Source organism: Corylus avellana, chromosome 6, assembly GCF_965113065.1.
Source record: "Corylus avellana chromosome 6, dhCorAvel1.hap1.2, whole genome shotgun sequence".
NCBI lineage: Eukaryota > Viridiplantae > Streptophyta > Magnoliopsida > Fagales > Betulaceae > Corylus > Corylus avellana.
Window position 1 is genome coordinate 7,318,732 of NC_142495.1, and position 21,643 is coordinate 7,340,374.

At 35.3% G+C, this 21,643-nt stretch overlaps 3 protein-coding genes across 3 annotated transcripts; all 3 read right to left on the bottom strand.

Annotated features, from left to right (window-relative positions):
* Positions 1–881: 881 nt before the first annotated feature.
* LOC148584818 (uncharacterized) lies at positions 882–2,717 on the bottom strand. The gene is made up of 4 exons (XM_088517304.1): positions 2,279–2,717; positions 1,844–2,241; positions 1,522–1,684; positions 882–892 (listed from the first exon to the last, which is right to left on the bottom strand). The coding sequence occupies exons 1-4, from the start codon at positions 2,715–2,717 to the stop codon at positions 882–884; spliced, it is 1,011 nt and encodes a 336-aa protein (XP_088373430.1).
* Positions 2,718–8,779: 6,062 nt separating this feature from the next.
* Positions 8,780–10,563, bottom strand: LOC132188301 (GATA transcription factor 9-like). The gene is made up of 2 exons (XM_059602725.2): positions 10,173–10,563; positions 8,780–9,621 (listed from the first exon to the last, which is right to left on the bottom strand). Exons 1-2 carry the CDS (start codon positions 10,473–10,475, stop codon positions 8,905–8,907), a joined length of 1,020 nt encoding a protein of 339 aa, XP_059458708.2. The 5' UTR covers positions 10,476–10,563; the 3' UTR covers positions 8,780–8,904.
* Positions 10,564–16,014: 5,451 nt separating this feature from the next.
* LOC132186971 (protein transport protein SEC13 homolog B) lies at positions 16,015–17,856 on the bottom strand. Its single transcript, XM_059601100.2, has 2 exons — positions 17,788–17,856; positions 16,015–17,183 (listed from the first exon to the last, which is right to left on the bottom strand). Exon 2 carries the CDS (start codon positions 17,154–17,156, stop codon positions 16,251–16,253), a length of 906 nt encoding a protein of 301 aa, XP_059457083.2. The 5' UTR covers positions 17,157–17,183; positions 17,788–17,856; the 3' UTR covers positions 16,015–16,250.
* Positions 17,857–21,643: the final 3,787 nt, after the last annotated feature.

Genomic DNA, 21,643 nt, shown 5'->3' on the forward strand with positions numbered 1-21,643 from the left:
ACAATAATCAAACATTCATAATCACATATAGGAAAACGCATGAAGAAGACAACAAGATCATGAATAACAGAAACTCCCCCTCAATATAAGACTTAATAATCAACAAGAAACTTAAAAAAAAATTTCTCCCCCTCAAAAGTCAAATGAACACACATGATACACACATCAACAACTCATGTATTTTAGCAATGAATATCTCAAACATACTCCAAATATGCAAAATATACATGAGACTAGAACTGGCAAGAAACTCATATTGTTTAACCCAAGCCAAGAAAAAATGATCCATTCAACCCATGCTTGTGTGTTGTGTGTGTAAGCCATTTAATGAGAGAAAAAATATCAGTTTACAAAAGAGGAGAAAGTTTCACCAACACGAGGTTTTGACAAGTAAATTCAATCAAAAGTCAAACCTTATCATACTAGGGCCTAGCCACTCTCATCCAATACAATCCTCTTTTGAAAAAATAACACAAGTTTGACACAGTGAAATTAAATTCCATAAGGAACATTTTTTTTTTTTTCACTATTTTGATTCTTTTTCTCTTTGAGAGAGTGTCTTTAAACAATTGGTGCTTTATACAAAAGAAAGAATGCAGGAACTTTTAAGCCCTAGGTTCAACTAACATATGGTCAATTTGAAAAAAAATATGACTAGTCAAAAACACCTCATGTAGTTACCTATCATTCCTCACTTTTAAAAAATTTCCTCAAATTAAGCTCAAGTGTGTGTAAGAATTAAGTATAGGTAAAACGTACCACATACGCTCAAGCTTTAGATAACCACAAAAACAAGTCCATTGAAACAATTGTTTATCTCATGCATATTTAGAATATTCCAAGATGTAAGGAATTAAATCTATGAAAGCAACATGAGAAATTCATGGACTATCTGGGTACATAAGACAAAAAAGAGAAAAGAAAAACAACCAAGTTAAAATATTTTTGTCTTTTTTTTTTTTTTTTTTTTTTTTTTTTTAAATGAACTCAAAACAGAACATGTTAAAAGAATCAAAACACAAACAACAAAAACAAACAACAACAAAAATTTAAACAAAACAAAACAAACTATGACACTAGGACACAAATATATATATATATATATATATATATATATATATATATATATATATATATAAGCAAAGTCTGTCCTAGGCATGCAATGTGCGCACCTAAACTAGGTGAATCCAATACCACTCCCCCTCAACGGGTGAACGGTATCAACCTTCTTAACCCAAACTTTCTTCATTTTGGGAACAGAAGTGCGACTCTTGTCCAAGTCATTTAACTGGGTAATAACACCCCTTAGCATGTTGAATCATTCCTCATGACTATCCCCAGAATGCAAATAGTCTCTTTTTGACTCATGATTATTCAACTGAAAACAATTAGGGCGAATATGTCCAATCTTACCACAGTGATGACATGTAGGAATGAACCTTTGAGGAGGTTGGTTCCTTGGCATATGAGCACGTCTCGGTGTAGAACGAGACACATAGGAACCAATTAGAATTCCCTTACCTTTCTCACCTCTTGAAACTGGAGGATACATTTCCTTCTTCTTAGTCAAGCTTTCTTCTTTACAAATTGGTTTCACAAAAATTAACTTTGAAGGAGAAGAAACATTAGTAGAAGAAACAGCAGATTTATCAAAGCTCAATCCAGTTCCATCAAACGAATGTTTCTGATTATGCAACATGTGATTTAGCTTTTCACTAGAGAATGTTTTCAGATGATTTCTTGATTCATTAAGCTCATTCTCTAAGGATTTCACTTTGGCAATTAACATGTGATTTTCAGACATCATAGTATGATGAATAGCATGTAAATCAGTTAAAGCAACAGAAAGTCGATCATTTTCAAGATTAACATCTTTGAGTTTCTGCAAGTGTTGCTTATTTAACTTCTTCAATTTAATGCATTCCACATACAGATCATTATAAGCATTTTGCAGATCACCCTCCTCTTCTGATTCATTATCACATATGTCATGTTCACTATCTAGAGAGTTAGACTCACTAGCCTTATGTTCACTATCATAAGAAATCCCAAAGGCTACATAATTAGCACAATTTTCAGCTTTTTCCTCATTGTCTGACTCATCACTTTGAGTCACATTAAAGGCCTTGCCTTTTGAATTTATCAAATTTCCACATTTAGCACGAATATGACCAATGCCACCACATTCATGACACTTACGACCACGAGATAATTTATCTTTATGATTTTCATCATTTTTGCCTTCATAATTATCTCTAACCTCATTACTAGGATTCACAAAATTTTTTTGATTCCCTACTTCTAAAATTTCCATTGTTTTTGAAAAAATTTCTAAACTTCCTAGCAATAATTGCTATTTCTTCATCGTCTCCAGAATCCTCATCAGAATGAACTAATGATTTACCTTTAGCAGCCTTGATCTTAAGAGCAAGATTTTTTGAGCTTTTGGGCTTAGGTAACATGAGTTCAAATGTTTGAAGAGAACCAACAAGTTCCTCTACTCTCATTGACTTTAGATCTTTGCTTTGTTGTATAGCAGTAATCTGAGGTATAAACCTCGCAGGTAAAGATCTTAAGATTTTCTTTATTATCTTAGCATCACTCATTTTCTTTCCAAGATTAATAGTAGAATTTCTAATAGTGCTAAGCTTAGAATAAAAATCATCAAATGTCTCTTCCTCTTCCATCCTAATCTCTTCAAATTGAGAAACTAACATCTGAATTTTTGAAGCTCTCACAATTTTAGTTCCTTCATGAGTAATTTCCAATGTTTCCCATGCTTCTTTAGCTATTACACATCGAGAAATTCTTGAGAATTTTTCGATGGAGATAGATGTGAAGATGGCATTTAACGCTTTGTCATTCGCGGACGAAGCACTCTTTTCATCCTTTGAAAATTCGGCAATTGCCTTATCAGGATTAGTCCATCCAGATTCAACAATATGCCAAACATCAACAGATTTGAGATATGCTTTCATACGAATTTTCCAAAACATATAATTGGATCCGTCAAAGACGGGAAGTGAGTTAGGTGCAACTGTGTGAGACATATTATGAGGAGTCTAGGATCTCACTTAGGAAATTAATCCAAACAGAGTGAACCTGCTCTGATACCAATTGAAAATTTTAAAAACGACTCCAAATGACACCAATAAGGGGGTTGAATAGGTGTATGCAAATAATACGCAGAATTAAAAATTAAACAGTCATACAACCAAAATATGTAGAACAATAGATCACAGAGACACAAATATTTTGGTTACGAAGAGGAAACCAATTAGAGAACTCTCTAATTGTAAAACCTCTCCGGGGCAGCCAAACCTAGGAAATCAACTAACTCAGTAAAAGAATAAAGGATTACAAGACGTTCACACTTACAAAACCTTTGCAATTGACACGATCTTGTATAAGACAAGCGACCCACTTGCCTTCTACCGCAGTAGCCCTTTCCAGAGACAGCTGGCACAATCCTTCTACGTGATCTCCCTTCACCGGAACTCCGATTGACTTCACTTCAACAATCAACAAGTAAACACAAACGATCACTCTAAGAGAGAGAACAGACTTTACCCTCTTAGCACACAAAAGCGAATTCTAGATGCAGAAATTCGTGCCTCTCTCTTCCTATAGAGGTGTATTTATAATAGCCCCATCATCCCTAGACCTAGGAAAGAGTTTATATTCATTTAAAACTGTTACAGGTACGGGGCGTCCGGACGGGACAACAAAACACAGCCAGAAAGTGTTTTTAACACATGGCCGTCTGCAATCTCGTCCGGACGAGATTGCACACGAGCCATTCCGCCCAGCTTCGTAGTCTTCTCTTTATCTCCCGTTTTAACCCAGTAAACATTGGAATTAGCTAAACCTTGTGAAATATGTCTTTGTAGATCCTTGAGTTAGCTTTCCAACGCCGCAAAGATTGCTCCAATCAAAGGCTTGAAACTCAAGATATGACCTTTTTAGTAAAAGTCGTCCGGACAGGATTCAGACGAGACTGCAAACGAGGCTCTCGGGAATTCTTGTTTATCGAACTTGTCCGAACGGGGTTCAGACGAGACTGCAGACGAGGCTCTCGGGAATTCCTATTTATCGAGCTTGTCCGGACAGGATTGCAAACGAGATTGCAGACGAGGCTCTCGAGGAAAATAGAATTCTTCGAGCATCCGAACGGCACTTCTTCTCGTCCGAACGGTAATTGAATGGATGATGAATCTTGGCACTTTTGGTCACCATTTTGCTTACCAAATTAAGCCAACAAGAACTTACAACCTTAATTTCTCAAATTATATATATATATATAAATTGAGATGATGATCGAGATGGAATGAGGGGTTGTCAATAATTGGCATGAATGAAGTTGCTTTATATAAACTAATTAAGATTACTTTCTATTAATTCGATTCAATACATCACTAGATTAATCTTCTAACTAAAAACAATGCATGTCTCATAACGTCCAAGCAGTTTGCTTAATTCACCTACTGTACGTACTTCAGAAAGCTGCATGCCCAACAGTTTTACTATAAATCAACTATTTAAAGGGTTTTTTTATTAGGTTTAACAAAATAACAAAGATTAAAGATTAAAACTGTATATATATTTGTTAAATCATCATTTATTTCAAAAAGTTAATTAACACGAACACAAAAAAGCTTGAGATGTCATTTTGTCCTGAATTATGATCGAGTAGTCAGCCTTTGCAAGGCCAACGAGAATAACTTTGACCGATTCATGGTAGTCAAAGCTTGCGCACACACGTACATCTATATATATATATATATATATATATATATATATATATGAAGTGGAGGCCGTATATATATATTTCAGAAACGATAGCCTCATAGTCATAGCCCAGCTGGCCTAGCTTTGATCTGATGTTTGGTTTGTGTTATTGACTTAGTGTTATTCTATTCTCTCTCTCTCTCTCTCTCTCCCTTTAACTCCCAACAAGTTTAACAACTGATTGGTTAGTCAATCTCAATCTCAAGCTTTTAACCTTCTTTCCCTTTTTCTAATTAAAGTGCTTTATAAGCTGTTGCAGAGCTGGCTATCCCAATTGTTTCCACCCAAATTCATAACTTTCAAGACTTCCAAGCTTGTTTTATATATATATATATATATATATATATATATATATATATATATAGTTTGACCAACTTTATGTTTCCATCCACAAACCCTAACCAAATATCGTTAACAGCATATATATAATAAGTACTCTTTAATTATAAAGAGAGCCATATATCTCCAATTAATGTTTCTTGTTGAACATAAAATAATATATATAAATTAAGAAAATATTTTATTTCTATATATTCAAAAAGAAAAAGAAAAAAACTACACATATGCCTCTCAAACCAACTCCAAAAGAATAATGCTATATATATATTAAGCAAATTATGTTTTAGGGCATGTGAAGGGAAGGTCCAGATCGAATGGGGTCTATATATGGGGCCGCTGTGCCTTTTTCCTAGCTCTTTGATAAAGAAGCTTTACCCGTGGAGTCCATATTTGCTCCATTGCTACCACTTATATATCTATATCTATATCTATATCTATATCTATCTTCGTGTTGAATTAAACAATATTTTTAAATAATAGTCCATGCATGTGATGATGTGAAGGACGATCTTTAACATCTAGAAAGATCGAGCCCCTTTCCTGGGTGTTTTTGTGGGCTCGATCAGCACTAGTGCTGTCCAAATCCGCTTTGGGAAGTTCTCCAAGTTTGGACCATTGCTTATATAAGCAGTACTTATAGCCTATAGGTGGCTTTTAGAGATGGGGTGGGACTAAAAAACGGTGTCATTTTGTTTTTGTATGAAGCAATCAATTAATTGTGACCTTACATTTCCATATATATTAATTTATATATTCTTTTTCTTTCACTATAAATCAGAACTAGGAAAATAAATTTGACCATGTTTTCAACAAGGCTACATAATTCATATAGTACATGCATGTTAGGACCACAAGCTAGAGCCTTTGCATCTATATACATGTTCAGCTAGCCTTTGTCTTCAAACTGGCACACCACACTCGATTGCGTGATATTTTTCATGCCAAATGACAAATTGACCCTCCCAGTAAAATTACAGATATTTTATATATATTCTTTTATGTATATTATAATATCATACGTACCGTGAAAGATATTTGGACCAAAAATATTTAAGAGCTAGGGTTTAAATAGCCTAATATATTGACACCCTTAATTGTCTTTTAATCACATAAACTACTAATTACTCTCTTTTCAATTTTTTTAAATTTGATATGAGCACATGATCTCAATCACATTCACATCTCTCACATTAATTTGTTGGAGCAAAATCATGAAATGGTAGAAGGCCCCCCCTCCCCACCCACCTTTTCCATGAAGCAAAGATATTGCTTGCTAGCTCTAGCCATTACCTACCGATAAAGATCCACCATGATCTCCTTTTTTTTTTTCTTTTTTTTTTTAGGGGGGGTTATGAAATGACAGAAAAGCCTCCCTACCCATATCCCAAAAAATGGAATTTTTACCTTTTGAATTTGCACTTCCAAGTACAATAATAGGCAGCAAGATAGGTATATATATATATATATATATATATATATATATGAAAATAAATAAATAAATAATAATTTAAGAGACACGTACACAAAGTCATAGTCAGGAAAATGATGGTGGGAGGGGACAAGAACCATATCATCTTCTTAATCGATAACATGGAAAGATCCCTAGACACTCAACAGCAAAGACATTTTGATATTTGGATATATTATCCGAACAATATGCACAAACAGTAATGCATGTCACGTAGCGCATGTGCTAGGTTCCATCATCCACATGCATCTATCACATGTATTTATAATAATAATAAGTACTATGTCTATGTATATATATACTCTGCTCCCATGCATATAATAACATACCGACATTATGTTCATACATTGTACTTCGGCGTACCCTTTCTTAAGTATTGTGGCATTGCATGATCGATGACATGTATATAAAGAGTAAGAGAAAGGAGTAAGAGAAAGTATATTGGATAATCTTATTCCACGAGATTTTTTTTTTCTTTATGTTTATTAGGTTTAATTTTATAAAAGCCCTCTCAACTTTTACACGTTTTGAGAATACTCTCCAAAATTCAAAAACTTTCAATTTTACTAATCAAACTTCTAATTTGATGCAATATATATACCCATAACCCATTCCATTAAGATTTAGCATTAAATCCTAACTGAGACTATAAAAAATATCAACATACCATCAACTTTTCTTTTTAAATAATAATAATAATAATAATAATAATAATAATGTGAAATTAAGGGTAATTTTAGAATTTTATAAAAATTTGAAGGACATAAAGGTTATTTCATCTATTTTAATGTGTGTTTAACGTCAAACCTTAACCGATGGAATAGATTATATCAAATTAAAATGTCGAAAATGTAAAATTAAGAGTTTTTAAACTTGAAAAGTTTTTCTCAAAACCCATAAAAGTTCTTAGAACCTTTATAAAAGACTTTCTATTTTTTTTTTTTTCTATTCAAAAAAAGTTGGAGGGGAAAGTCAATTGTAGCTATCCTACTTGGGCATGACCATAGTAGTACCAATTCGCTAGGTGCCGCTTAGAAAGGACTAAACCATAACTTCACACCCGCCCCACCAAAACATCAATAGGACTCAAGGTAGCTATTAGCTAATACTAATAGGTTAAGAGATTTTCATTGCAAGAATCGAACTCAGACCCTAATGCACATCCAACTTTAAAGAGATTCCAACTTTAAAGATATCCCTTATTTTTGAACAACCACCCTCGGTGGTGTAAAAAAAATTCTATTTATTATAACAGAATTGGTTATGTAGTGTATAATAGTGGACCCCATGGAAGAGGAGATGTCTAGGAACCGGTGGACAGTTATGTCACCCCTCAACGTAGACTTAATTCCTTTTGTTTATTCATTACTCTCACATGACTGTGCCGCAACATTTTTGCAAATTAAGCACCCAAATTGACTCAAAACTTTCGTGTATATATATATATATAATGCCTCTCTTTCTTTATTGGTCTCTTCCCCACATTGGCGTCATCATTTTTTAACGCACTTTCATGTCGATGCTACGTACAGGAGACGATGTATAATTGGCTGCTAACATGTATAAAATCCCCATTAATTTGATTATGTCACTGAAACCCATGCTGCTGCTTAATTTCTAAATGTTTTCTCTCCAATACCCACCACCATTTGGGTCCTCGTTATTCATAAATAAAGTGTCCTCATCATGGCTAGACAACCTTGCCACCGTACGATATCTTTTTATTATTATTATTTTCACTTTTTTACTTTCTTCTTTTACGAGGAGGAAATGATAATTTTAGTGATATTTGAGTAATTTTGATAGATAAATCAAATTCCATGATTTGACTAATAACGTCACTAATCAAATTCCACCCACCAAACTCACGAATAATGCCTCACATTTCAGGCATGGGCTGTTGGGCACCATACTTTCCCTTTGGCCCATCGGTTCCATAAAAGTGGTGCACCATTTGCTTGATTGAGTTGATTCCACATTACTCACGAATAATGCGAGAAAAATTACTTGGTTCTGAATTTAATTTCCGAAATTCGACCAATAAACAATTAAAAGTACATTCCAAGGTCTCCAACCAAATGAACGTCTCCTTCTCCCCCCCCCCCCCCCCCCTTTTGTTTTTTTTTTCCGCCGCTCTTTTCTCCTCCTCATTATCACTTAATTCTACTCTCTTTCTCTTTTTCTTTTTTCTTTTTTCTTTTCTGAACCAAAAAAGGAAGAACCGACGAGTTCAAATTTCTAAAGCAAAAATTCCCACAGGTAAAAAAGAACTTAAAAGAGGCAAACCCTTGATTCCTAACTAGTCCCCACTAGATCAAATGCCTAAAATCGGGCCCGCTACGATGATGGATCAAGTAGTCGCTGCAACCGTTGGATACACCGAAAATTGAACTTTGACTAAGAAACTGTTGCTGCTGAGCTCTTTGCATCTCCTTTTGCCTCCTCAACTCCAAGACCTTCCTATGCGAATTGGAGTGCTTCGCCGACACAAAAGTTGGGCTCGCAGCAGGTCGGTACTCCGGCACGAGTCGTCCCGACTTGTACCGCACCCCACAAGCGTTACAAAGGGTCTTCGGCCCCATGGGCCCGGTCCGCCATTGTGGGGTCTTTTCCGACCCACAATGCAGACACTTCCGACCCGAAGAGGACTCCGAGTCGTTCTGCTTGCTCTCTCTTTTCTTAGACGATGTCGTCTTCGGCGCCGGAGACAATGGCTTTCGGTTTGTGAGGTCGGACTCGGAGGGGGTGGGGAGGTGGAGGAGGCGCGTGGACCAGTCGCAGGGGGCGGCGCGCGAGCGCTTGCTGCGGGCCTTTCCGGGGAGCGGTGTTTCGGGCTGAAAAAACGGGACGTTTCGGGAAGGCAGCGTTTCGGAGGAGGATGATTCGGGGGTCTGGGGTTTGGTGGCGGCGACAATAGCAGTGGTGCTGGAGCCGGAGAGATAGTGGAGCGCTTGAAGGTCTTGTTGGACCGAGAACGAGTCGTCCACGAAGTTTGACAGCCATTCCAGCTCCGCCAAGTCGTCGTACTGTAACAAAACCCCCCAAACAATAAATAAATAATTAAATTTTGAACTTGAAAGCAATTTCTTCATACACTTCACGCACACAATTGAAATATGCTCCAATGTGAATGCAATAAAGGCAAAATTCAAAGAAATATCACGAAAGTTACATTTAACTTTTTACAAACAAGAAAATTATGAAATTTTTTTCAATTTCGAGAAATTTTTACCACTCTCGTTAACTTTAATCATGGATAAAGTAATGCAACTAGCTTTGTTTTTAAGCTAAATGCTGTAATTTACTAGTTTAATTTGTTTTCGTTAACTTTTGTTAGCTTAAAATGCTGTAATTTACTCAAATAAAAATAGTGAAATCGTTAACAAATTACAGAGAGGTTAACTAGAACCGACAACGAAAGAAATTGAATAAGGATGAGAAAGCAACAAATTACAGAAATAAAACGATTTTTTGTTTAAATTCGTTGAAAATTTGAGTGCGAAAATTCAAATTTACGATAGCTCTAGAAATGCGTAGGGAAATTCAACTTCGTCGTATACATGAAATGAGGAATTACCGGAACACAGAGGTCGCCGGTGAACTGAGAATCACCGAAGCTCCGGGAGCCAACGTTTCCGGACAACTGAGGTCCGCTGCCGGAATTGCAGCTGTCGACGGCGGTTACAATGGAAGAATCGGTAGAATTACCGGCAACATTGTCGAAGAAACCGTCGGTCATAACGGCGTCTTCGTTCGAAAAGTCTAGGAGGTCGTCGATGATGAAGTGCTCCCCCGGCTTCTGCTTTTCAGGCGAGAATTGGCCGGCTCCGGCTCCGGCTCCGCCAATGTAGCCTCCCATAAAAAGCTCCGGCACTTCCATTGGTGTATATATATATATATAGGTCAACAATACGTATATAAATGGAGAGAGAAAGTGAGAGAAATTGCAGCGTTTTGATCAAGACAGAGAGTTTGTGTCTGAGAGAGAGTGAGAGTGGAGGCGATGGGGTTTTGAGGAGTAAAGGAAGGGGTATGGGTGTAAATTTGACAAACTTGGAGCATCTTTCTACATGCAGAGGGGTACGAATTAAATAATGGCGAGTGACTTGCAAGTTCTGTAAAGTTATTACCATTGTTTATTTAACTATACTCTTTTTTTCTTTTTCTTTTTTTCTTTTTTTGCTAAATAAAGTACTTAAATTACAATGCAGTACTTTAACTTTTTGTTAATTTCTTTTGGATCTTAGCTTTCAAATTTGTGACATTTGTAAGAAATTAATTATTCGTGGATGTAAAAACATATTTTTGAAGTTTCAAAATTCAACCCCTTAAGAAATTAATTATTAAAATGAAGGAAAATCATATTTTAAAGTTTCAAAATTCAACCCCTTAAGAATCGATCTCTTGCAGGTTTTGTCGCTGTGACGACTCCAATAATGTCCAAGTTTACAGCCGGATTCCTCTGCTGCTAATAATTTTTTTTCCTTGGGGTTTGTGCGTTTTTATTTAATTTAATTTAATTTAATTTAATAATTTGACGCCAGTTAATTGTACTTTCTACCCCTATTGCCCTATCATTACCTGTTATAATATTGCCAACCCACGTTTAAGCACGATGGTTACAGCTCAACTTAGTTAAAAAAACAGTCATGATCTTATCCACGTGGCTGCTCAGGATGATTTTTCACTTTTATTCTTACCTGCCACATAAGATAAAAGCCAATGTAAATAAATCTCCCCTCTCCAAATCATACTAACTGCTTCCAATGTTAGGTAAACCCGTTTGTCTCCTTCAGATGATCCTCTCCACATTCAACTGCCCGTTTGCTAATTAACTAACACAACTCTTCTTATCTTTCAAACAAGATCCTCCCCCATTAAAAATCATGAGCATGAAATGGAGATAATGATATAATTTTCTTTAAGATGGCGATTTTAACGTTCAACTAATGATTTTTATATCTGTAATTCAAATTCAATCTCATTATTTTTTAATATTTTCTTAACATGGTCGTGTTCTAGGTGTTACCTGGCTTTTAGGGAATAGAGCCAGCCATCCGGGCAAAGCCCGCAACTCAATGTCCAATGCTTTTAGTGGTGCGAAATATTAAACCGAAAACTTGTGTGTCATCCTCTAGATTCAAGACATTCCTACCATAACTCTAAACCTCATAAAGGACCCAACCACCCCGCTACCCGACACCATCTTCATTCATCTATCTCTTGCCATCCCTCTTTCCCCCATCATCCCCCACTCTCCCTCCAAAAGAAGATTAAAATTTTAAATTTTAAAAATTGTGAGATTTTTTGTTTTTTGGTTGGTTTCTTGAATTGTTGATGATGGTATTCTAATTTGAGTGGTTTTTCGATGGTTTCCAATTTAGTACCAATTTTAAATAACTGAAAATATTTTTTTATGTCTTTTTTTACATGTCCACACAAGAGGGGGAAGAATGATTCAAACTAGTGACTTACTCTTCATTAGGCGTGGTTCCAGCCGATTGAACCACTTCTTAAGAACAGAAAATACTTTTTAATATTGTTTTCAAGGTCTCAACCAAACAATTAATGCAAAATTACTAATTTTCCAAAAAAAAAACCAAACACATCCTTAATCATTCGTAAGTCAATTAACAATCTAAATTCTACCATAGTAAGACCACTAAAATGCACACAGAAAAGACAAAAATATGGTGAAATTAACTAGAGACTTTTCTTCTCATTAACTTAATAGAATCCCTTTATCTAATGTTGATAAATTGAAACTAATTAAGAGGTAATTTTGATGAAAACGAAACCCAACCTCGAATTGCTATCGATATTAAAGTCTATGATTTGTAATAATATTTGTTTAATGAATGTTTTTCTTCTATATGAAGGAGTTTTTTTTTTTTTTTTTTTCAAAAAAAAAAAAAGGCGCTTGCAATAGGATCTATAAAGGGCATGATTTTCCAAAATGGAAGCAACGTGTAATTTCACGCACAAATAATTAGAGAGATACATTTCACCAAATCCAAATGGTTGTCTGAGTCATTTCACACCGATCCCCAGATTAATTAAGACTAAGGTAAATGGATAAGGTCAGGTTGCAGTTAATTGTCACCGTAATATTCTTGTTAACTGTAATGTTTTACCTTTTTTTTAAAAAAAAAAAAAAAAATTGAAATATTTAATTATAAAGTAAATTCCCTTTAATAATTTATTTTTTTTTATTTTTTTTTCTTTTACTTTGATTGCTTTTTTGTAAGGGTCGGTGGGGTCGGAGGAGCACGTGACAAAGGTAGAGGGTGGTGTCAGCGGTCCATGTGAGAGTTCATAAGGTTTGGGTTCAAAAAGCCAACCCATTGCCAAAGGGCTAGTCAATTCCACGTGGCTGGAATCTATTGACTGTTTCCTTTGGTGCTTCCCCTTCCCCATACGTGCGTTGTGCGAAGCATGTCTAATACACTAACATGATAGCACGTGCAGGGAAGTCACGTGGAAGGCACGCACCGCACCTGCCTCTATCACCCTGATGCATGGCTTTGATTAAGGGCTCTTGCCTTATTTAATTAGCTTTTGGTAACCTCAATTATTGGCACTGTCTTAAAGGTGTAGAACTTTTTGAACGTATGAGCCCTTAATTTAAATTCAAATATAGAAATCCAGTCATTTGGACACCTGTGCTACTATCATATAAGTTATATTAAGCTTCTGAGTTTATATAAATGGGCGGGTAATATATTCAGTAATATTCATTTTGGGCCGTAATGTATGGATTATAACAAATCTATAAATCCAGCTTCTACTCTATAATCATGCCTGATTTTTTCAAAACCAATTCCTTCACAAATCCAGCTTCTATTACACTACATCTTATGTCTGTTTACAAAGGCTGTAGTAATAATCCTTAGACCATTAAGAAAAAACATTTGTCAATTGAATATTACTTTGTGCTTTTTTTTTTTAAGGAGGAAGTTTCCCATTATCAATAAATAATGGTAACATAAATAATAATAATAATAATAATTAGTATTAGGAGGACTTTTCCCATTATCAATAGAACGAGAAAAGCAGGATAAAAGAATGGAGTTGATGCAAAATGCTAGGTTTGGCAGTTGGGTTTAATTTATTTTTTTTTTTAATTTTTTTTTTTTTTATGGGGGGCTTATTTTGAGGGTTTTTTTTTTTTTTTTTTTTTTTTTTTTTGTCTTTTTAATGTTTTAGCATGAGGGCACTATTGTATTTTGCTTTATTTAGTATTTCTACAATTTTTAATTTTTATGTACAAACAAGTTATAGTTGTAGACATGACAGTTAATTATGTTTATATGAATAAAATTTATAGAGGGATTTCTCTAGCAGTTTAGCTCTTTCAATCAGGGACATAATTAGAAAATTAAATTTAAGAGGCACGCAGTTTTTCAAAGGAGAATATCTTCAATGTGGTCATGGCACAAAAGCCACATTTTGTGCCTACCATTCAATGAATGACATATCAACATATCACAGGATACAAAATAGAATTGACTACACCTAATAATACCAATTTCAACATCAAATCAAAACAAAAAGACCAAACCTTCACGCTGCAACACACCGTCACCGCCAAGCCACGCCGCCCAACCCGCGCCACACATACCACGCCACCCAGTCGGCTTCAATCTGAATTTTTGGTCAAGCATTTCAGTTTTTGCTAGAAAAGACTGGCTTTAACTTATATCTTCACTTGAATAATCACTTTATTATATAGTGGATATATATCATTTTTCTGTGTTACTTATGTTTCAGTTTGTGGTGCTTTCATCTAAAAGTCACAAATTTTTCCAACTTTCAGAGCCTGATATAGTTGAAATGGTTGTTTACAAAGATGTAAATCGACTATAACTGTTGCTGAAATTTTGGCTAATACAAATCAATTTCAGTCTGAACTAGGCTGGGCGGCAGCATTGGCGGGGGATTTTTGAAGCTAGTTGGGCGAGGGGATGGGGGGCGTAGGCTGGGCGTCGTAGGTCCACCGGCGTGGGATTTTCAAAGCCGGCTGGGCTGGGGATGGGTGGCCTAGGTTGGGCGCCATGGGTTGTTGCAACGTGGGCTGGGCATGAAAGGATGTCATGAATTGAATTCATCTTCTGTTGTTTTGATTTGATATTGAGATTGGTATTATAAGATGTAGTCAATACTATTTTGTAACTTATGATATGATGATTTGTCATTTATAGAGTTGTAGGCACAAAATGTAACTTTTGTGCCACGACCACATAGAAGATACTCTATTTTCAGAGAGTTTCGAGTAGCAAAATCTTTGCAATTAAAAATGGCCAATTTCTTAAAAAAAAAAAAAAAAAAAAATCATAGAAGAGATCACAGGTGAAGTTCAACAGGGGCTTTGAGAAGTAGTCGGTCACTTAACCCCCCCACCCCCCCTAATAAACATCAACATAAAGGTGGATTGCGGGGATTACCAGAAAACTGAACAGAAAGTCATAAATGTACCTCCTTTTTCTGTTTTTGGTTCTCAAGGCGCTAATAAGTTATACTCAAAAATTGTTAGATGCTGCTACAAATTAATATTGTGCATCATCAACACGTTGTTACAAAAACAAACCAAAAAGATCTTTGAATTACCACAACTCCTCTTACTTGCAAGAAGAGTACATCATTTCTCACAAAAATAAAAAATAAAAAGGCCTATAATCCACCTCAAATATCTCCGCCCACTGCAAATGGATTAAATACCCTTTTTCTTTCCCTGCCGAGCGAATGCTTCATTCAGTAGCTTCTGCGCCCTTTTTCTTTCCCTGCCGAGCGAATGCTTCATTCAGTGGCTTCTGCGCCCTTTTTCTTTCCCTGCTGAGCGAATGCTTCATTCAGTGGCTTTTGCTCTATGCGAAGTTCCAGTCTTTATGATGTACCCACTTAAAAAGACAACACACTTTCCACAAATTTGAGGATCAAATATCCTGTTATTTATATTTTCAAATTCATTTCCTTCTTATTCTAAAAAATTGAACAGTTTCCTTCATGACAATAAACAAGTTGTTCAGAGATATCTGCTACTTGTTGCCCGCATATGGCAATCATCAAGTGCAATGAAAATAATGATACTACAGATGCTCGAAGACCAACTTCTTCCTCCTTTATGCCAACCCCCCCCCCCCCCCCCCCAAAAAAAAAAAAGAACAATAGTAATGAATTTTTACCATGGCAAGGCTTCAAATGAAACAAAACATTCTATAGATATACAAAACTTTTTCTCTCCTACCAAAAAGCACTTCAGCTCAAGCATAAAGGGTGGGTTTGGGTACAGGGTGGGGTTCTATGTTGAATCATATTAATACATGTTTGTATATTTATTAACCAGCAGACAGTTCACTTATCAATATAGATTAGCCAAAACAAAACTCAAAAGATCGGAAACATTTCAAAACCGAGGTAAGAAATCCACAACAACCAATCATCAACAAATTTCAAGATAATTTTTGACAAACTACAATCCACATTTGTTTCTGGCAAGTCTTGGGTTTTGATATAATCTCCCAAGTTTCAAACTTTCAACAATATCAGGCAAAGTACTAAGATAGATGACAATGTAAAGAAACAATGTCCTAAAACATGCGGATGAAAAAGATTTAGAACAAAATCCAGTACTTCAAGAGCAAAAGTAATATGGATACTAAGGCTCAACTGTGGAAACCTGTTGCCACTCTCCGTCGACTGCTTCCTTCCACAATGTCACATTGTTGTTTCCGTCAGCCACAGCCAATATGTTTCCCGTCAGCGACCAGGAGACCCTCCAGACAGGAGTCTTAAAATCGTTCAAAACCTTGCCTTCCCATTGATCCCCCTCCTTGACCACAGTCCATATGATGACTTTGCCATCCTGTGAGGCACTTGCAATTGTAGATTTTGGCAGTCCCAAGTTGGGTGCCCAAGCAACATCACGAACCCAATCTGTATGCATCTGAAGAGCTGGAAAGCAATCCATCTTCCAACTCCCATTATAGAGCTTCCACACCTTCACAGTATTATCGCAACCACCTGAACAGAGCTTCTGAACAGGATCAAGCAAGCCAGAACCAACAAGAGCACCAGGCGCAGTTGAGGGAGCCCATGAAACAGAAGTGACACCAACTGGATGAGCTTGGTCAATCCTCGAGGTGTCCCAACCACCATCCGGTCTTGCAGTGAAAACTGAGATATTCCCATCAGAGGAACCACAAGCTAAACAAAGACCCAGTTCATGAGGAGCCCAAGCAATAGAATTGACAGAGGACTTGTGGTCATCAAAGACGTGAGCTTGGGCCCACTCATTTGGATTACCCTCCTTCCATATTATCACGTGCCCGTCATAAGAACATGAAGCGAGCAAAGACCCAAATTTCGGGTGAGCCCAGACTACCTGCCAAACAGGTCCTTGGTGGCCAGTTAATGTCGCAAGAGGCTGAGAGGTTGTATTGCTCACCCCAACTATCTTAATGGAATGGTCTGACGAGGCCGTGGCAAGACGCTTACCATAGTAATCCATTGCCACATCGTGGATCACATCTTGGTGACCAGTTTCAATCTTTTGCGAAGGCATTTTTCCACAGTCAATATACTTTACCTACTGCTTCAGAACAAAAGGGTAACTCAAATTAAAAATGATATATCTTCCATTGGTTCGCAGAAAGATTCAAATCCTATTAATACGTGAGATGATCTATATGTTCTACCACCCCCAATGTTTGCTTGCTAAAAAAGTGCAAGAAAATAAAAAAGTTAAATAAAGAAAACCTTAATTTGTACATTTTCCGCTGTTCTAATCTCAATAACAAAGAAGAAAAATCTTGGACAATCCAATAGCGTAACTTTCATTACACACCAATTACTTGTAGCTACCAAATTATAGAAAATCTGAATCTAAAACTTTCAGTTCCTCTACCATTCCTTATCTTTTCTCGTCTACCAAAAAGAACAAAGATAGAGCCAAATCAGATCTGATGGCAAAGAATTATAACCCATAGTATTAGATCTCAGATTTTTGCGGACTGTGGTCAGATATAACCAAAAATCCATTTAATTACGCACAAATATAAAAGACTAATCACAGTCCCAAAAGCTTCATACAATTGACCGATCGGATTGGACCCAATCAACGAGTTCAAAGATACATGCACAAATATAAACTCGATATATTACGAATGGGGAGAAATGAGAAAAGAGAACCAGACCTGATGAGAACGAAGGGGAGCGGGGGACGAAACGACGGCGTTACGTGATCAGAGCGAATTGCTGTCGATATGACATGAGTATGAGGAAGGAAGTTGGGTTTCTTCTACTCTTCTATACCGGCCGAAACGCCTGGGTTTAAACAGAGTAACCGCCCATTTTTTGTGGGTTTGGGCCTTATTAACCAAGATGGGTTAAGCCCATACTTGGACGGTTAAATTTCATGCCAATTCCGCAATTCCCTTGAAAGCATGTCGAGGGCCTACGGCCAAACAGACTTTTCCTAGTGTGATGGTCTATTTAGTTTTTGATCACTCATGTGATTTTTAACTACTATCAAATCGCCCCTAAAATTCTTTATTAGATCCACAAATGGGGCTACTCTCGTTGAAAATTAATCAATAGGGTAAAATAAAATCTAATTATAATAAAAAGTAACTAAAAACTAGTTTTCCATATAAGATAAGAGTAAATGAGTTTTCACACCCATTTTATATGGACTCATGTGACATATTTTAAGTGATTTATGATGTCATCACTTAAAAAAATCTTGAAAGTCATTTAAAACACGCAATGTAAGTCGTTATCAAATGTGTAATAAATGAGTGTGAATAGTAGCATTACTTATGTTGAAAATTAATTCACACTACAAACTCATCAAATTCTAGGTCTAATGGTCAAGGATAGGCCCACGAAGATATTAATAAGCAAGGGCTATTAATTGATAAAAAATATTCCGATTAGTCGGAATGAAAAAGCTCAATTCCAACTCAAACTCCCATGAATCTTAACTTATCTTTATAAGATAATCATTTATATTTATTTCTACACGATAGTTGTTGAAGGTTTATCTCAACTCTGGATTGTCAAACCAACTCAAACAAAGAGAATTAATCCAAGCCTATAAATAGGCCTACACAAGATACAAAGACATATTAAATAATCTACTATCTTCTGATACCCTCTTAATATATTATCTCTCATAGCGTCGAAGCACGATTTTCCAGAAATCCACCGCAACTAGTAAGATTATTGTCTCTATATTCTCCATTTCCTATTTTATTGAAAAGGTAAATAACTTCTTTTTTTTTTCTTTTTTTTTCGTATAAGCCATATCCTGGAGAGTCCAAGGACATAAAGTGAATTCTCATCAATTGGAAAAATAGCCAGATAGGAGCTCAAAACTAAATACATTAAGTTTAAGATTAAATAAATATATAAAAATAAAATTAGTATCCATTCTGTATTAAGAAGATATAAGCCAAAAAAAAAGAAAAGATTTTTAATATATTTTAATTTTCAATTCATTTACCTATAAAAATGGAACTCAATGTTCTTTTAAATCTAAAAAATGATCTATTGCTTTAATTTGTACTAAATTTCACATCAATTTATTTTTTAATGTATAACATCCAAAAATCAATTACAAACTCATTTTTAATTTTGTTGCGAAGCTTCGACAAACAAGTTAGTAAATGATTGATTTTCTAGTGCTTTACAAAGAATGAATTAAAATTTGTGGAAATATCTTATATAAAAGTGGTTATTTGTAAGAAGAAAGTATCATTTAACCAAATAAATAAATAATAATAATAATAATAAATAAAATCTTTTAAGTCCGTTGGACTCCCCCATAGCCCAATTAGCCATAGGCTCTCGATATAGCTAATACCTATTCATAGCTAATATGTTGGGTGGCTGTGCGGCTCACGCTCCCTGAATTTGAGCTGTGATGGCCTTTTATCCCCGCCATAATGCTCAAATTTAGCGGCGCAAATATACACGTTAGGCGTGCTGGGTTATAAAACACGCTGAGAGTCGAGCGCACGTTAAATCGGCCACCGAAGCCCCGCCATGATTAACATCCCCGCCAGCTCAGCGGACTCTCTTCTCGAAGTCCTGTCTAGTGGACCCCATCGCTCCTTTGTCGGGTCATGCCCTCGCTCGCCTGTCTCTTCTCTTCTCTTCTCTTCTCCTATGTAATATCATAAATAATATATACATATATGTATATATGTATGTCGCGTGCATGCATGACACATACATTATCATCTCATCTCAGCTCCATACATTCACAACTTTCAAATTACGTACATTAATGTGACCGCCAATGTGTAGGAACTAGTAGGCGTGTTGGGATGACATAAACGTGTCAGAGTGATGGACTGCATGTGTACATTACTACAAACAAAAATATCAATTAATTAATAGATAATGATATGAATATTCCATTTAAATAAAATAGATATTTTTGCCGCGCAAAATGTGTGACATAATATTCCAAATTTAATAGGTTTTTTTTATAAATTTGTAATTGGTTTGGTCCGTCATAATTGAAATGGCATTGTGTGACAAATAAAAGAAGAAGCAATAATTGAGATGATGAGAAATAACTGAAAGGGAGGGAGGAGGAGAGAGATTGATGAGAGTTTTGTTTTATGGAGGGCACGAATGACAAATTAGTGAAACCATTATGACGTGAACATGGATAAGAAATGATGTATTTCTAAATGCTCTTTCAATTAAGATGAACGCGCTCCTTTCGTAGCTTCACAGCTGCGCGACCCTATCATATTCTCCCACCTAGGATTGGGATAAATGCTTCAAAATCTGATGCACCATGTAATTGTTTCTCAACCCTTTCATATCCTCGGCAGGATTGGATGCATGTAGGGTCCGTTTGTTAAATTCTTTTCTTTTCTTTTTCTTTTTTTTTTTTTACCAAAAAAATAAAACATTCAAATATTCTTATATTTTTCACTTTCTTTATTACATCATCACTTTTTACTACTATTTAAATAAAAAAAAAAATCACTAAAAAAACAAAACTTTTTTACTTTTTTTTTTTTTTTTTAATTTTTTTATTTATCACATTTTTACTTTTTTATGCTAAACATTCATATTTTTTTCGACATCAATCCACATAAGCTAAATAGAAAAAGGCAAAAGGGTCTAACAAACAAAGCCGTATTTTTAGCTTGGCAAGCATATCGTGCGCTTGGTATATGTCGGGTTGTAGTCGAGTTCATAGTCTTGTTTATTTAATTTTATTTCGAATACGAGGTAAGCTTAAACTTATGAGCATCTCCTGCTACAGTAAATAACTTCATATTGCTATTCACTGTAACACAATAATTGTTGAATATAATATTATTTCCACATTATTTTCTCTCTCTTCTCTCCCGCCCTCAACGTTTCTCTCTCTTCTCTGTTAATAAATTTATGATACAAATTCAAGTTTTTTGAATTACTAAAAACTCCCCAAAAAAATTGAATAGCATGCATATAATTGACAAACTAAAAATGGAAAAATAAAAATAACACACAAGTATGCTGCATGAATCAGTTCTATTGCAATTTATAAGATGATGCAAAAGCGGTCATGGATAAAAAAAAAAAAATTAAAAAAAAAAGGAAAAAACGAAAGATTAAAAAATAATATTTAATAAAATAAAGAATCTGTTGGAGTTGGTATTAAAAAAATGAGAAACTGAAATAGATAATTGTGCTTTTTGACTAGGTAGAATACCTCTTACTGCTGGAGATGCTCAAGGAATAACTATTTTTCTCATTTTTTTAGAGGAATAGTTTGAGTTAAATAATCTATTCAAGATTAGCTTATTTATTTTTCAAGTGAATTTGAGCTTGTTCACGAGTAGCATAAAAATAAATATTATAATTGTTTATTTTTTCATATTAATTATTGTTAAAAATTATCATTTTAAGTAATTAACTTCAATCTTAAATAATTCAATCTCGAATTTATAGGTAACGTGTGTGCATATATTTATACATACAAACAAGCATATTCATGTACACACAAACACATTTATCTTTATTAAGACTCACAATAATAAT